We start from the raw sequence: 15,919 nt of genomic DNA, 5'->3' as shown, positions 1-15,919 counted from the left end.
GAGAAAAGAGAGGAAAAAAAGGAGAGAAAGAGAAAGAAAGAGAGAGAACGAACGAGTCATAATTTTCAGATTTATGTACAAATGTTTCGCGAACCGGCCAAACACCCAGCTCCTTCTTTCTTCGTTCTCTTTCTTTTTTTTTTTTACCCCACACACCATTCTTAACTCTCCCTTTCTTTTTCTCTCTTTCTGTTACCATCACCAAAAGAATCCAACTCCAGTCCTATCTCATGGGGAAGATTTCTATCGTAAAGTTTCGCGAAATTGAAAAATGCTTTCGGAAGTTTCTATGATGTTTTAGAGGGTTGAACGAAAAAAAAAAGAAAGGAAAAACCAGAAATTTATACAACAAGAACGAATTCTAAAACGACGCTCTTCTATGCTTTTCTTCTTTTAGTTTTTGTTTTCATTTAAAAAAAATATCATTAGTTAATTTGATTAAGAATATTATAATAAATAAAAAAATTTTTGTTGAATTATTCGTTTCATTTTTCGTAGAATATTTTTCATAATTTAGTTATATTTTAAATCTTTTTCCTTCGGATTAGCAAAGTTTCTCTTACAGGAGAATAAAGTTAAGTTATACCTATGTTTCTAGGATATTTTAGGGCAGAGGTAGGAGAAACATCGATGATTTTAGGACCACAGACAGCATAGAGAGAACAGGAAGCCAAACTAGAACGTTTCATAATTCAAGGGCTTTCTCCTAGATACATTTTCGTGTATCTCGTAAGCTTCGGCCCTGATGTACAATGCTTGATACTCAGGCTAACCGTAACTTACAACCTGAACGATGATGACGTACTCTGTCTTTCTCTTTACCACTTAGAAACACCTGCACGATATCTTTTGTTATTAATAAAAAATGAATAGATCCTGATTTTAGTATGCACAATGTTTTTTAGAACAAAAATAATCTAAAACTATTAATTAATGCGAATGATAATACTTGTCTAGTAATTTGTAGATTCTTTTTGATATTTTCAAAATAATTTTATATAGAACTCGTGTTATCGATAGATACTCGTTTATCGAAGCAGATAAGAGTGATGGTGTTTTATAATTCAGATCCCTGTTGGGTGCTTCCTTCGTATAGACCGAACGTCATTCCTGATATATGACGTTTAGCACTGCCATTTCAGCAACACTCCATGTTAACCATAGTGCTTAACGTATCATGCTCGCCTAGAACTTTCCCTACGACTACGAGGAGATACTCTCATGGATAGAAGATAGAAGATGAAATAGAGAGAGAGTGAGAGATAGAAAGATATAAAGATAAAGAGAGATAGGGTGCATCGTCGAGGGATGCAAGGTGTTTGAAAAATGGAATATGCACCTCTTCTAGATCACGTTAATATTTCATCTTTCAATTTCGCGAAACAATCGTTAGTTATTATCAATGTCAAGTATACATAGTAGTAAATATAATAAAATATACGTCGTTTTTTTTTATATTCGGCTTAAAAATGGATAAAAAATTTCTTTTTTTTTTCTAATTATTCATGAAACTCGCGACAAATTCTTCTGCGTAGCAAGAAGAGAAAGGGAAAAGAAAAAGAAAAAGGATAAAAAAAGAAAAAGAAAGGAAAGAACAAGTAAAACGATTGACTCGGCTTGTGGCTTACAACGTGGTCGCGCAAACATATTTAGTAACGGCGGCTTTGGCCCTTCTACTCTTACCTCGAGTCCCCCTCGAACCCGCAAACACTACACCTGTTCTCACCTTTACCTAACCGTCTTTTGTGTCGAGCTACCGGAGGCACGCGTTTCGAAACGGCGACTCCCGTTGACGGAATGATTATAGCTCCTGCCGATACCTGTCATTGCGGACTATAATTACGTAGTATGATAATCGCGTGTACGCTTCACGTTCTCCTTGTTTTCGTATATTTACAAGAGAGAGAGACAGAGAAAGACAGACAGAGAAAGAGAGGAAGAGAGAAAGAGAAAGAGATTTTCGTTCGATGAAATCAAAGTTCAGCATCGATTCGCTGAGATTTTTCAAATGATTTTTTTTATATACACGTTTGTACGCGTTTATTCTTAAACCCTGAATAGCGTGTACAAAGTAAATACTCCAAAAGTTGAAGAGTAATCATAGGGAAGTTGAGTAAGTTACTTTCAAGACACCCTGTATTATAGAAACCATTCTCCATGGGCAGTATAGTAACGTGCTGACGGTAGCTACCCCAGAAGTCGTTTGCCTAAACAGCCAGTTATCTCGACGACTGATCAGCATTGTCTCCTTAGCACCCCAATGAACTCTCTCTATACCAAGAACAAAAACAGAAGGACAGAAGTGTAGTAAGAGGAGAAAGAGAAGAAACCAATGGAGCCAGAGAAAGAAAGAGATGGTCCAGGTTTGGTTTGGAGAAGAAGAAGAAGAAGAATAAGAAGCAGAAGAAGAAGGTGGTAGGCACCCCAGAGGAAAACAATTTAGCTCAATCAACATTTCTAGGCGAATCTCGGGCGTCGTCTAATTAAACCGCTATCCTCTCTCTCTCTCTCTCTCTCTTTCTCTTTCTCTCTCTCTATTTCTGTTAGGCATAAAGTCAAAGGTTATCGTCGTCGTCGTCGTCGTTCTACCTCGTTTTCGTTCGCCGTTGTATCTTGATCCCAGGGCTAACTTAATCCGACTGAGTGTATAAGAGTGTACGTGTGTATGTGTACGCGTATATGTATTTTCACTGTCTTTCTCCATCTTGAACATTTAGGAAGAGTAATGCAAGGCATACGAGAATCTACGTAAGTGTATATATATTTATACAGGTTTTCTCTGTATAGGTATTATGTAGGCAAGGATAGGAGAACTCAGGGGAGCCTCATTTCCTGTCTGCGGGGGTCCCGCAGGGGATACATAATTAGCTGCTTCGACTATAACAGAAACGAAGGAAGGGCCAACCATGATCTTCTTCTCTCTTTCTCTCTCTCTCTCCCTCTCTCTTATATATCAGAGTCTCTACTCCTTACATCGATTTCTACAAATTATCAGTAAATTTTAGGATAGCATGAGAGAGAGAGAGAGAGAGAGAGAGAGGGAGAGGGAGGGAGAGGGGTGAGGGGAAAATTACATAATTTTGAAAGTTTAGATAAGCTTAATTTACCTATACATACTTCCATGATTAAAATGTTATATTATATTTAATTACTTGAATATCATACCTTTTCAGACAATCTTAGATCTTTTATTTTATTTGATTTTAATCGTGCGAGTGTGTAAATGCGTGTTGATATTCGTGAAAGGTTGGGAACGTGGTATAGAAAATTAATCTCAATCTTTGGTAGAGGTCTCGCATCATTTATCACTACCGGTTACGAGTGCTTCGCCAGAGGCAGCTGAGATCCTTCGGATTGATATGAAGTTAGTAACAGTAGTCTGTATATGATTGTGTCATGACTGCTGCTGAGATCTATTAGTCAAAAGGAAGAGAAGCAGCGGGGAAAGATGAAGGGGGAAGGGGAAAGGTGGTAACAACAGATCTTATGGCATTTGCATTTCCTTCTTACGCATCATCGTTTTCTTCATTTTTATTCGATTACTATCTTGCTGTTAGAAACACTATTAGGTAACAAAATGGTTTGACAATACTCCTAAATTTGTTTAATATTTGTCGCAACTTTTTTTTTTTATAGAATGAATATAATAAAAAATATATTAGATAAAATGATGTAGAAAGAACGTTTACCAAGTTGTTGCACGACTCAATTCGGGAAAGGGGATGAGAAAATGGTGAATTAATGGTAGAAGAAAGCTCGTCTTATTTCGGCCTATCTTATTGACGTTCATGGAATTCGTGGAATCCTCTGATTGAATCCCTTTCCACGAGACATGGTTTGATAAATGTTTTAGGCCATGGGATATGTCGGATAATATTTGTAAGTTTCACGTGGACGAAGAAACATTTTCTCTCTCTTTCTCTCTCTTTCTCTCTTTGTATTTCATTCTCTTTCTATGATGTAATTCGATTCGCCCTACGACTTCCTCCCTTTTGGTCCAGAACAGTCCCAACACACACTCTCCCTTTATCTTTCTCTCTCTTTCTCTCATTCTCTCTTTCTCTCTATGTCAAGATGGAAGATAATTTATGGTTTCCACTTGCAGAGTCTTTTTCGATTTCTTCTTCCACCACCGACAAAGTCACTCCTGCGATTCTCCTTGTTCTCGCTTTTGTCTCGGATCCTTTCGAGAAGTAATCGGATCTCGTTCTATCTTCTTCTCTCTCTCTCTCTCTCTTTTTACCAATTCTTTCTTCTCGCATAATTATTGACACGAGACGTTGTCATCTGTCATTAAAATATTTATTCCTTACTAAAATTTCAACCGGATAACACCGATTTCTTAGATTTCAAAGGTACATTCTTTTTCTCTCCCATTAATCAAACTTACCTTTCAGGAACATCATTTTTATTTATATCTTTTATTATCTATCGTTGATTTTTTATTCTTTCTAACGTAAGTTTAAAACTAAGGAAAGAGAGCGAGAGAGACAGAGACAGAGAGATGAACCAGAGAAACAACCCCTTTCGCTTCGAATGTCACGGTCCTAAGGGTAACATTTTCAGTGGCGACTTTGGCTCGCATTACAGTTATCTTGTCACACCCCTTTCTTCCCTGTCTCTCTTTCATAAGATTCTTCGTGTTTATTACTGTTATTATTATATTCCAAGTCTCTCTCCCTCTTTCTCTTTCTGTCTCTGACGACGTAACGCGATAGGTCGTTGAATTCGGCGAGACGTCGTTGTCCTTTGAAATCCATTGCTCGGGTAGTGTAAAGAGAAAAAGAAAATTTAGTCGACGATGGAATATCGCTGAGAGTAAAAATATCTCTCTATCGAAGAAGAGGAGGAGGAGGTAGGGGAGGGGGGTGGGAGCATAGGTGGAAGTGGAATTTCGATGGCACGTAGATCGTTTATCGGAAAAGCTGCCGATTGGTCGACGATCGGAAGGGTACCACTACCGTTGGACATACCTTCGCCATTTCGAAAGGGGGTAAAGAGGGATGAGGCAACCCCTTTGTCATGTTCCCGATATTACAATTGCTGTCGTCATTAGCTCGTGCTCGCGTTATGCCGACGATGCGTTTGATTTCATGCAGAGGATCGTCGAAAGCCCAAAGCTCACTCTCTCTCTCTCTCTCTCTCTCTCTCTCTTTTTGATACGTCGCAAGAAGATATCAAAGCCATCGAAAAATTTCAAAGCCTTTTCGTTATCTCTATCCCTCTCTCTTTATCTCTTTCCATTTTCTATTTAAAAGGCTTCTACTACGTTTTTTATTTTTCTCAATGTTTCTAAGATCTATTCAATTGATATTAGTTACAGGAATTTCGTTAAGAAAGGTTTATTTAATTGGTTAATAATTTATGTTGGTTATTGTTGTTATTTTGTATGCAAATAAATAATAATATATGATATTGAATGGTGAGTATAAATTTTCCATAAGACAATTATTTTTAATACTGTTATTTATTTAAAAATAAAATGCTGACAATCTCAACGTTATTAGTAAAAAAGCTTAAAATAAATTAACCTTTGCATAGTACAAATTTTCGATAAAAAATTATTTTTAATATAGTTATTCATTTCGATATAAATTATTGAAAAATTTCAACATTATTAATAAATTACTTTAATACATATTCAGTTCTTTTGCTATACTCTATATGAGATTTTTTAATTAAATTCGTGTAAAAGTTCGGAATTAAACGATTAAATAAATTTGGAATTTCTGTTTTTTTTTAGTTCTCATTCTCTCTCTCTCTTTCTCTCTTTCTCTTTCTCCGTTCTGCACCATCAGCAACATTATACTTCTTTACCAAAGATCGAACACCGCGAGTACTATAGCAAGATAAGTCTTCACCTCGTTTTACCACGATAGAAATGGGAAACTTAATGAACTCCCGCTGTTTCGTGAAGGTCCTTTCTAAACAGTTAGGGTGAGAAAGAGAAAGAGAAAAAGAAAGAGAAAGAGAGAGATTCCCCGCAGAGTCCGTCATTACGGAATCAAAATTAAAGGCAAAGACGAAGAGAAGAAAGGGCATCCATCGTTCGTTCGGCTTATTAGTTTTGTACAGTGTTAACCGTGAGACTGGTTTCATGCTTAGGGTTCTCTATATAGTCAATTTATAAATCCGTATTAGATCAACTCCCCTTTTTGTTTTCCCCATACGAATAACAACGAATTTTCATAAACGAGAAAATAAAAAACTTACAAAACAACAAAAAGTAAGAATGAAACAACACATTTTGATATCTAATAAAATCTATCCGAATATTCGTCAAATGTTTATATACTGAGAAACAAATAGAAAAAAAAGAAGATAATTTTTATCTAAATATTCACAATTTCGCATAGGTATCCAAAAAACTGTAACAAATAAAATGAAGTTATTAGACAACAAATGTTGATATCTTATAAAAATACATTTTAATATTCATAGAACGTTTATTAAATTTATTAGAAGGAAGGTAGAACCAGAACGAAGGCAATTAATTCGATTATGATTAAAAAATAAAATATAATATATGAAAAATAAAAGTGTTAAAAAGAAAAAATACGAGAAAAAAATTATTAGAAATGATAGAGACGTGATAATAAACTGGGTGTAAATATTTTGTCAGAAATCGTGAAGAGAATTCAGCGTATAGGTTTGAGTAATAGTTCGTTATCATTGGTAGATGCTATTAAGCATCTTGGGAATATATATATACGCTGCCAATCATTGAAGAGTGCCGCATGTGTACCACCACCGAGCGTAATGAAAGCCGTAACGCGTTAACGACGCTCGAACGGGTACGCATCTACATCTACATCTGCATATATATATATATATAATATATTGCATAGATATGCACAGACAGACGGACGGACGAGACGGACGTGCACTACACGTAGAACGCCATGACGCGAGTCTGTAATATTCGACTAATTACAAACTTAATAACCCTGCTTCGTTGCCGGTTATCGCAAGGCCGCAACGTCTAAGCGATTTTAGTCTTCTCCTATCTTCCTTTCCATCTATCTCTCTCTCTCTCTCTCTATTTCTCGTTCATTTCTCCTTTATTGTACAACTACTTGCATAGATTTAGTGAAAGATGAAAGAGAGAGAGAGAGAAAGAAAGAAAATGAAACGGAGGCCATCCGAGATACTCATCGGCCACCTTAATCGACTCGTATTACCAATTAAAATTTAATTATCGTCGAAATTAAGTCGTTACGATAGCTGACGCGCCAGAAAGTAAGAGAGAGAGGGAGACAGAGAGACAGAGAGAGATGGATAGATAGATTCGTCTACCATTCGTTGATTCGTTTTTCTACTCCCTTTTTACTAGCCAAGTTATATGGTAGTTGTCTTACCTATCAACTCTTCTAATCCTAGTTATCTTCATCCCTGTGTATGTGAACACGTGTGTGATGAGAAGAAAACCGGTACTATACTTACTTGAATAAATATATTTCATGGTGCTGACCAAATGATAGACTAGACGTTTTATAAACTCGATTGGTAATCTTATACTTTTATTCGTTTCAATCATGGAATTATACGTTCCAATGTAAATTTTCCATTTACCGGGTAGTATTTGTTTTCTATGTGTAATTCTCAACATAAACAAAAAAGAAGAAAGAAAGAAAGAGAGAGAAAGAGAGAATGAAAGTCATTGAAGAAAGGTGGGTGGCGAGCATGGGAAAAGAATAAGGTTTTCACTCTTCTCCCCTCTGTGTGAGAGCGTAACTTATAGCTCGTAGACACGGTATTTCTCTCTGGCTCTTTGAAAGCATTTTCTCATTAAAAAATTAAGGGGTGGAGAAAGAGACGCGAAGGAGAGAAAGATAGAAAGAGAAAATGAGTGTGCGAGAGAGAGAGAGAGAGAGAAAGAGAAAAAGGGCGGAGGAAAAGGGCGGAGGGTCGGTAAGTGCTCTGCGGCTCCCAGATGCGCCCGATATTATGTTTAATGATATTAACTTCTTACTTAATGGTCCGCGGTTCGATTCGAGGTGCGAAAGAGGCCTCCGATCCACAATGTGGAACCTGCGCACAAAAAAAAAAGAGAGAAGAAGAAAACGTAGTATACCCTAGAGAATAATTTTCGTAAGAAACTGAAACGTTAGAACAAAAGAAAGATAGGGAGTGAGAGAGAGAAAAGGGGATGAAAAGAAGTAGGATGAGAAGCATATAAGTTCTTGATAAAAGTATCCTAATCGTTGAAATAAAAAAGAAAGATAGAAAATGGCTTAAAATTTCAGTTAGAAGCACCGTGCTTCTTGCAAAAATAAATCCGCGAGCACGCGCGGATGACCTCGGCCGTAAACCACACGATAAAAGCTACGGCTACCCTTCTTCTTCGCCATTAAGAGTGGAAGACTCGGTTTCCCTAAACCCTTTTACCAAGGGACATTGACCAACCGATCGATTCTTTTCTTTTATCCCTTTTACCGATAAAAATTAATAAGTGTGTTTCAATTTGTAAAGGAAATAAATTACATTCTTTATTTATATTTTATTTAATTATTTTCAAATTTTTTTTTTTTTTTATTTAAAGTATTTTCTTAACAATCGCAATTATTTCATGTGTGTGTCGTAATTGTAAAAATTGGAATTTTATTTAGAATATTATTTTTCGAGTTTTGATAAATATATTTTTGTATTTTTATTTATACTTTTTTGTATGTAACATAATTGTTAAAATATTGTGTTAATTGAAATTCTATTTACACGTTTTGTTTCGAGCTTTGATAAATGTATTTAATTATTTGATCAAAATAAAAATTTGAACAAATTTTATAATAAAGTGGCCTAAGGGTAACAGACCCAAACAATATAAAAGTATAACGAAAACTTTTCATAAGCTCGACGTTGGCACCGTAACGAGCGCAGTTTTCATAAACTCGAATTGTTTCGAATAAAATAAAAAAAATATAAAAGAAAAAAGAAGAGAATCGCATTGACTGTACTCTTTCTTTTTCTCTTTCTCTTCATATTCTAAACAAAAAAAATTACCCTTCAGCCGGTAAAAATAAAATCGTTGTTCTCTACATTGAGTTCATTAAAAGATATTCCATCCTACAGTTTCTTCGTTTTTCTTCTTCTTCTTCTTTCTCAAACTTTCTTTAACTCCGAATATTCTGTTAACGATTTAACGGGTCTACGAAATAATTTGTCAATAATTAAAAATAAATACAGATGAGATAAAATTTATATGAAAAATAATTCGTGTTATATGATACGATTTTATCGTTCGATTATAATACATAAAATAATAATTATTATTATTATTAACCACGATTGTTTCTATTTTCTGTTACAGGCTTCGTGAAGAGAGGGGAGACGCTGAAAGGGCTCTTGCATTGGATCACAAACCTAGAGATCTAAGTTCGCACAATGGTAAGCCTCCCTTAAATATATACAAAAAAATTTATACTTTTTTTTATGCATACAATAAAAAATAAATATACGAAAGATCGATTAGAATAAGGACAAAAAATAAAATAAAATAAAATAAAATAAAATAAAATAAGATGAAGAAGTTTCGAGTTTGCGAACAGAACGCGGGAGCGTTAGTTTCGAAGATAAAGGATTCGATCGGTCGGATTAAAATATTACGGGGAATTAGAAAGAAAGGCACAGGATCCCGTGCCGCTCTCTGAAACTCGATATCGGACTTAATCTTCGAGTCCCTAAACGCCCGTCGGACCCACGCATGCACACATATGTGCGTAAAAGAGAGAGAAAGAGAGAGAGAAATAAAAGAATCTCATCTAGCAAGAGAGCGAGAGAGAGAGAGAGAAAGAAAAAGATAGACTCGTTCTCGTCGAGATGTCCATGATTTTTCTGCCTGGCTTCACCTTATAAATCCTGATTCGTTCGTTCGATCATTCAATCGATCGATCGATCGATAGATCTAACCATCAACGATTAAGTATCTCCTATTTCTTGTTTAATCTTACCTTGCATTTCTAAGCTTCTCTTTTTTCTTTCTTTTTTTTTATTCTTTTATTTTTCTTTATTCTTTTTTTCTAGAAGAAATATATAACAAAATTTCGTTGAAAATGAAATAAAAGAATGATAAAACGTTCAACTGGTATGTTTAAATCGGGATAAATCTCGTAAGAATCCTTTTTAACGAGGACCGAAAGGGTTAATTACGCGTAAAGGATGTAGGTACGATTTTGGGTTAACCCTTTTCGTTTCTCTTTCTGCTCTCAAACGTATACAGGGTGTTAGACTTTAAATGTATTCTATAGAGAGCTTCGTTTATTTCGATTGAATTATTTTATTCATTCTAATTTTGTTGATAATTAAATCGAATATTTTTTATTGAAGTATTTGTTTGAAATTTCTTGTTAAAGTTAAGATTATTATTAAGTTAATATAATTTTGGGGAAATTTAAAATATTCCACCCTGTATATACGCGTACGATTGTGTGCGTTAGTACATAGGAAATGTGTTTAATGCTATGCGTCACCCTGGATTCTCTTTCTTTCTTTCTTTCTTCCACTTTCTATTTCTCTTTTTCTTTCTTTTTCTGTTTCGTTGAGCCTCGACCACCGTTTGCCCAAACAGTATCTATCCACGTCAGGATTAAAATGCTAGGATATCAAATACTCGAGTTCATCGAGGTACGAGGGAGAGAAACCAAATGCGGAAGAGAAAAAGATAGATAGATAGATAGATAGATATAGATAAATAGAAGAAGAGATAGATAGATAGATAGAGTAGAAAGAAAGATGTGGAAAGTGGATAAAAGTCCGGGAGTGAGTTCTCTTGTCTAAACGAGGATGTACAAAGGCAAATAAAATCCATCAACTTGTCAGTTTAGCTTTAGCCGATAAAAGAAAAAGAAAAAGAAAAAGAGATAAAGAAAATCGAACTATTATTCTTATTATCGATTTAATACAAATTTTGTTTAATACGTGATTAAAATTATCTATCCATTCTATTATATTTTCATGTATAAGAATAGAATGATTGGTCACGTGTATGTGTGTGTTCTGTACAAGAATTTCTTCCATTGAACCAATTGTTTAAAATTTGTTTTCTTTCATTCATCTTTTACATACAATGACTTTTAATTTGTTAGAAAAATTATCTTTCTATTCTTTTAAATATATTCATTCGTGTTAATAAAACTGTGATATTTGATGTGTGTGTGGGTATGTGCTGTACGTGAATTTCTTACATTTAATCTATTTTATATTTTTCTCAAAAACTTAAGAATTTTTTTCTTTCTCTCTCATCTTCAACAAACATATTTTTTCACGAGTGAAAACAATGATGTTTCTATTCTAATAAATTTGTATTCATATAAACAAAACACCTTTCCTCTACGCGTGATCTCTATATATGTATGTGTGTGCGTACGTCGTCTATGTTTCTTATTCGCGCAGAATCTGACTGAGTTGTTGTTTTGAAGAACTGAAAAATATCGACTAATGTTTATGTTTCTTTCATAGGTTCCTCGAACGGTCACAGTCCCGTTTTGAATCTTTCGAAAACAGCAGGAAGTGGCAGTGTTGGTGAACATTCGGGTAGTGAAGCTGGTGCGTCGCATCGTTCGCAGGACGACGAGGAAGAGGATGATAATCTTTCGGAAGATCTCGAAGACGAGAACGAGAAGGACGAAGGTAAACTTTATTAATTCATTTTGATCATTAGTTCATGGGTTCAATTTTATCTTAACCATGTAATGCGAAAGTTCGAATGAATTCATCATATGTTGTTACCATGACATACGAAATGAATTCAAAAGTGAACAATAAAAAATCATTTAAAGAAAATTCGTTATTATACATGAACAAAAAAAAAAGAAATATTATTAATAATAATATTATACATATATTCTACTTAACACATTGTACGTAAAAGTAATTGATTTGTTTTCAACTAAATTGGAGCTTACATTAGGAGTTTAATTTTAAATCGAACGTTTGAAGAAGAAGAAAAAAAAGGAGATTATTTTTTATTTCAATTTAATTGTTTAAAAATAAATGAATATAAAAAAGGAAATAATCGTATTTTGTCGAAGATAGAAACAGAAATAGATGAGCGTATTAGAAAATTCGTAGTTAGCATTGAACGAGGAAAATCATAATATCGATTTGACTGGACACAAGGTAGAAGTTAAAAGATGAGTTCTTCGTTAGGACTTATGGGTCAGGCCCTCTCATCGATCATCAGAAGGACGACGTTCGAAGATTCGTCTGCTTGGATCCTGAGAAACTTGCTTCAACGCCTTGTTTCTTTCTCATTCGTACCGTTTCTTCTTTTTTTTGTATTTTTTAATTGCGTTTATTGTATTCTACAAGGTGCGTCACTTGTCGATAAATGAATTTTAATCAAATTTTCAATGAGAATGAAATCATTCTTTTTTATCGTATCGTGTAAATAAATTTAACGGGAAATTAATTAGATTTAAAATCAATTATTATTATTACTTAAGGAGATAAAAAAAGTTAAGCCCTTGTAAATATTACAACAGTGTTGACAGTGACGTGGGAGAAGGATCATTAGAGTCAAAAAGTTAGCTGTTTAATTACATTTTACTCATGAAAAATAATCTTAGATAAGATCGGGAAGAAGTCATCAAGCAACAACTCTTTCAAATTCAACAAAGCGACATAATCGTATTGATTTCTAATCGATTTCGTTCATTGTCCTTAAGGCACGTTAATTGGCTTGGCCAATTAGAGAGCCACCCAATCGAACATCTCCGACACACACCTAGGGGGAAATAAAAAAAGAAAATACAAAATATAAAATAACAAAAAATCGATTATCTCAAATATTAAACGAAAGAAATAAGAAGAGTATAAAAAAAAGAAAAAAAAAACAAGTAAAAGAAGAAGGGAACAAATAAAACACTTTATATACAGGAATTAATATTCCACGCATTCGTCCGCACGACTTCCAACGATCGATACATTATTCATATTTCAACGTTAATTGCTTATTATGAATATTTCGAGTTAATAAGTTGCAAGATAAACGCAGCAGGGGGGTGGGTGGGTGGTTGGTTGGTTGGTTGGTCCATTTGTTCGTTCGATGGTGGGTTCGCGAAAAAGGTCAAGAACGAATGAAACGATGATAAAGTTTATTCTCTCTAAACAACATCAATGATTTTCTCTTTCTAATTAAATATCACAGATTTGTTTAAATTCATTTTCAAATAATTACCATCGAATACAAAATAAACATTAACGAAATTAACAAATAGAAATCTTCAAAATTTGAATTAATTTAGGTTTAAAATATTAATCATAATTTGTTTATAATTCCAAAAATATCTCAAACTTTTTAATTCACAATTTTCTGAAGAAATAATATAGTACAGTTCGATATAAATCGATCGAACACGTTGAAAACGATTAGAATTAGCATCCAGTACTTTAAATTCGTCGAAAGACACAACAGTTAGACGTATAAATTGTCTGTCTTTTTTGGGGTGAGGGGACTGGCAGAAAAAGGGTGAAGGGTTGGGATGGGGTACGAGGGGAAGTCTCTCGGATCGAAGAAAATCCGTGTCTCGCAGCGTGTCGTATGCAACGGGTACATCCTACCTATGGCGCTCATGGTGATCGAAATAGAACCCCATCGAATGCCCGTGGGAGTGTACACGCCCGTGGAATGCCGTTCTGATTTAATGAGACGCGCCACTATCTCTTTCTCGCTCTCCTTCCCGGAATCCAATCTTTCTCTCTCTCTCTATCTCTCTTTTTGTTTTTTTCTTTTTCGCGATTCCTTCCTTCTTTCCTTTTCCATTTGAATTCGCGAGGAAGGATACCATTGGGAAAATGAAAGAAAAAGGACGATCAGGTATCTTTGAAATGAGCCAATTATGATTAATGAAATAGAAATGGAACGATTAATATTTTGTAATGCATAATTACAGTGATCATTGATAAATCAAATGTAATGAGAAATATTTGAATTGATAATAAAAATAGAAATAAATTAGGGGAATATATACATAATTATGATTTTTCCATGTGATGAATGAATCGTACTTGTATTCAATGGATAAGTAATAGAAAGAGAAAACAGTTTGTGTTCGAGGATAGAAGATACAGTTAAAAGATCATGTTCAATTTCGTTATTTTTTAATTTCATTTTTTTATTCGAACAAACTGGAAAAAGAATGAGAATGCTCGTTTTAAGATTCACACGTGTCACACATGTTACCGCGGGCACTCACGACGATAGCAGAATGGCGTTGGTAAGAAAGAAGTAAAGGAATACGAGTGTTATATGTGTAGTTTCGGGATTCCAAAAGCTTTTTCTCAGCGGATCTGCCGATAATTGTAATGGTCGCTCGTGGCAAGATAGCGTTGAGAAAGAAAGAGAAGAAGAAGAAGAGAAAAGAGGAGAAGGATCCCCGAAGGTATAAAAAAATAGACTTGACCATTTCTCTCAAGGAAGGTTGCGATTCTACTCTTGAGCGCGAAAAGTTGCTATCAAAAGGTGCCGGCTTCGCGAGTGGTGCGCTCGCTGCGCACGCGCGGCCGAGCATTAAATCGAGCAATGGCAATAAGTAACCAAATGCCGTTGGTGTTGTAGGTGCAGGCTGATAATTAAAAGACGATACAATAAAGCACATATCATTGGCCATAAAGCAGCGTCGGGATACTACTAAGGCGATGGTGTGGGCTGCTCAGAACACTAATACTTACATATACTTAACGTATACGTAGTATACCTAATGTATACACTGATACAGATACAAATAAATATATGTGTGTGTGTGTTTATAGATATATACCACACTGAGAGAAAAGAAAGCACGATCACTTAAGACTGGAGAACCCACGCAGACATCTTGTCTCACCACTCCAGCCTGTTTCGCAATAACCATAAGGCATTCTGTATTCCAACGATCGCGTTCTGCCGCATTTTTCGATTCCTTTAAAAACCTTCTTTCTTTTTCCTTAAATATACCTTTTAATTTTTTTTCCTTTCAATTTTCTTAACATCAAACTTTTTTGTCGCGACAAATTAATAGACAGATTATTGAAAATAGGAAAGTAGTATAGGAAAGAGTGATAGTACGATTGGGGGAGGGTGAAAAGAGGGTTTGGAAGAATGTTTAATTCAGTAAATTTAATTCGTTAGTTCGTTCAGTCTTTCGTTCGCTCGCGGTGACGTTAAATCAGAGGAGTGGCGAAGGGTAACAAGTAGTTTTGCGAAGATTACGACTTTGGAACACGCACACGGCGTAACTCTTCTCCTACTTCGACCTCCCTCGAATGTTGTTCAGCCGATCGTTCGACTAAATTTATTAATGACGCTTCGTTCTCGTACGCCTGTCGCGCATTCGCGCGGAACCGCATGCATGCGATATGCGTTTTATATGAAAAGGACAAAGATAAAGAAGGAAAAAGGGAGAGAGAGAGAGAGAAAAAAATGATCTGTGTGCGTGTATGCGTTTCATCTGGAATAGATAGACGTTCATATTGAAAAGAAAAAAAAAAACAAGAAAAATGTCCAAAGATGTATTCTCGAGATGTATCATATCAAGATTTATAATCAAATAAATTTAACCGAAATTCGTTGTTTGCCCCTAAGGCAAAAGTTCTTTTCGAAGAATCCTCTTTTCGTATGTATTTGAGTCGTATATGTACGGTGACACTCGCATTATAACCCCCAGATAAAATAATATTAATTATTGTTATTAATGTAAGAATTATAGAAATGAGATAACTTCTTCAAAATATGTATCCATCCTTATATGTGTGTTCTTTCTTTTTATTTGTATAATATAAGGAAGAAAAAAGGTGCAATGATTTATATATATTGCCGAGCAAACATATGTCGAACAGCTGACCCAAACGTACACCAACAAGATTCTTATCTTTTTAATAAACGTAATAAATAATACAAAAATATACGTCGATACGACCTATGGTTGTTTTTGTTTTTTAATGT

General features: G+C 34.8%; 1 protein-coding gene across 9 annotated transcripts in view; it reads left to right on the top strand.

Moving 5' to 3' along the window:
• The window catches only part of LOC122522451 (dachshund homolog 2), a 213,124-nt gene that overhangs the window by 128,119 nt on the left and 69,086 nt on the right, over window positions 1-15,919 (top strand). For all 9 annotated transcript variants that reach the window (XR_006305059.1, XM_043643602.1, XM_043643596.1 and 6 more), the window contains 2 exons: window positions 9,308-9,384; window positions 11,455-11,625. Coding sequence is in view for 8 of the 9 variants with exons in the window: in XM_043643602.1 (XP_043499537.1) it covers window positions 9,308-9,384; window positions 11,455-11,625 (248 nt within the window). In the remaining variant the exon portion in view is untranslated. The remainder of the gene's footprint in view (window positions 1-9,307; window positions 9,385-11,454; window positions 11,626-15,919) is intronic.

Source organism: Polistes fuscatus, unplaced genomic scaffold (assembly GCF_010416935.1).
Source record: "Polistes fuscatus isolate 324 unplaced genomic scaffold, CU_Pfus_HIC Scaffold5, whole genome shotgun sequence".
Taxonomy (NCBI): domain Eukaryota; kingdom Metazoa; phylum Arthropoda; class Insecta; order Hymenoptera; family Vespidae; genus Polistes; species Polistes fuscatus.
The sequence above is the reverse complement of the archived record's forward strand: the minus strand, read 5'-3'. Positions and strand labels throughout refer to the sequence as shown.